The 1,945-nt window shown below is 48.1% G+C and overlaps 1 protein-coding gene across 1 annotated transcript, besides 5 other annotated features; it reads left to right on the forward strand.

Annotated features, from left to right (window-relative positions):
* Positions 1 to 39: 39 nt before the first annotated feature.
* Positions 40 to 63: a microsatellite.
* Positions 64 to 285: 222 nt separating this feature from the next.
* Positions 286 to 336: a microsatellite.
* Positions 337 to 362: 26 nt separating this feature from the next.
* Positions 363 to 405: a microsatellite.
* Positions 406 to 1,059: 654 nt separating this feature from the next.
* Positions 1,060 to 1,521, forward strand: TraAM80_04041 (uncharacterized protein; the record flags this gene model as incomplete). The annotated part of the gene is made up of 1 exon (XM_029380985.1): positions 1,060 to 1,521. The coding sequence occupies one exon, from the start codon at positions 1,060 to 1,062 to the stop codon at positions 1,519 to 1,521; it is 462 nt and encodes a 153-aa protein (XP_029239202.1).
* Positions 1,522 to 1,782: 261 nt separating this feature from the next.
* Positions 1,783 to 1,831: a sequence feature (A-rich).
* A 78-nt stretch (positions 1,832 to 1,909) lies between these two features.
* Positions 1,910 to 1,941: a microsatellite.
* Positions 1,942 to 1,945: the final 4 nt, after the last annotated feature.

Raw genomic sequence — 1,945 nt, forward strand, 5'->3', positions numbered from 1 at the left:
TTTTTTTTATCCCCCTTTTTTTTTCCTACCCCTCCCCTCTTTTTTTTTCTTTTTTTCCTTTTTGCTTCACCTTTGTGCCCCTCGTGGTGGAGTCTTTAATGAACTTGACTGCTGCTGTTGCGCTGCTTCTCTCCCAACCCCACCCCCACTTCCACACATGCACCTTCCATTTCTGCTGTTGCTGGCGTACGATGATTATATTTTGTTGTTGTTGTTTTTTAACTACTTATAATACACAAGCGTCACAGTGGCCGAGTTGTTTTCACCATTTCACCCCTTTCCTCATTTTGTTCCGTTGATGTTTTGGTGACGTTTTGTTATGTTACCTTATGTATGCAAGTCCTCCCCCTCCCCCTCCCTTCTGTGTGTCTGCGTGTTTGTTTGTTTGTTTGTTTTTCGTTTGTTCTTTCAGCGTGATTTCCACCGCCCCCATCACCCTGCGACGTTCCCCCGTCAATCCCCCTCCCCCACCCCCACCGCGGGACCCGCCCTAACACGCAATATGCAGATGCTTTGCTGGTAGTGAGTCCTTTTGGATTTGTGGATGTTGTCACCGCGGTGGTGGGACGTGGGGCGGTTGTACAAGTAGGCTAGGCTGCTGTGAGCGAAGACACGGAGACGGGAGGTTTGCTCTGATGAAAGGTAAATGGAGGGAACTTCTCCTGCCTTCACTGCTTAAGGGTTGACACTGTTGAAGTTCCCACCCACACTTATTTTGTTTGATTGCCCTTGATTATCATTGTCACTCGTTGTTTGCTAAATTTTGTTTTGGTGGTGGAGAGGGGGCGTCTTGTTATAATGGTGCGGACTATCTCTTGCTGTTTGTTTGTTTTTGTTACTTTTTATACCGCAGCAGCTTTTGCTTGCCACCAGCGGGCATATGCTGCTGCACGCACGCATACTGAGGGCATCTCCTCTGCAATCGGGGCCTGCCTGCCTGCTTCCATTGTCCTCTCTTTCCCTCTCATTGACACGCGCGAGCACACACATCTTCTCCCTTACCGTTTCTGTGCGTGCATTTAACGTGAATTCGTCTTACTGTGCGCTTCTTGCGCACACATGCACGAGCTGCCCCGATTCCATCGCTTGCTGTGCGTGGCTGGGGCGGGCCCAAACTGCAGTGGAGCACACGGAATAGGTGGGCGAGACGGTGAGAGCCAAAGAAAAGTATGCCATGATGGGCAACGCGCTCTTCGGAATGATAATAATAAAAGAGGATATCAAGAGGTGAAAATGGCGACTTTTTTGCAGCTTGGAGATCGTGAGAGGAGGGAAGAGTGGGGAATCGCTGCATGGGCGCGGCTGCGCCCGAGTGGCGACGGAACGAGTTTAGAAAAGGCATATCGAGCCGACAAGGAAGGTGCAGGGAGAGAGAGACCGCACTGGCGGAGAGAAGGAGTCAAGAGGGAAGCGACGAAACATCAGCCAACGAAAGGAAACAAAGACCGATTTGAAGAGTGGCACCTAAAAGGCAGTGAGCAGGGGAAATGTCTCAAGTACGAGTGGACCGCGACGCGGTAAGGCGGAGGGGGGCAGCGATGCCGTGGAGTTTGGTTTAAGTTGACCCAAACATACGGATACACACAGACACACGTTGTTGTTATTTAGCGCCTCCCTGCTTCTGTGGCGGATGTGTCTAGCAAATATATATTGGGGAGTGTCTTTTTTTTTTCTAGGTTTTTCCAAAGACATGCATAGAAACAAAAGCAAAAAAAAAAATGAGAAGTAGTGCGTGGTAGCGGGGTTTTGGGTGCCTGTGTGCGAGTAAAGCAGGAAGTAACGAAAAAAAAAAAAAATCTTAAAAAACAAAAAAAAACTAAACTTAACTAAAGAAACGAGGGTGTGTGGCACGGCGCCGCCTATTACCTATGCCTATGAGTCGTCAAAAGTGTAATAATGTATCATCGCGTATATATATATATATATATATATATATATATACTCG

This window comes from Trypanosoma rangeli (genome assembly GCF_003719475.1).
Source record: "Trypanosoma rangeli strain AM80 chromosome Unknown Tra_15.4_contig_00112, whole genome shotgun sequence".
Lineage (NCBI taxonomy): Eukaryota > Euglenozoa > Kinetoplastea > Trypanosomatida > Trypanosomatidae > Trypanosoma > Trypanosoma rangeli.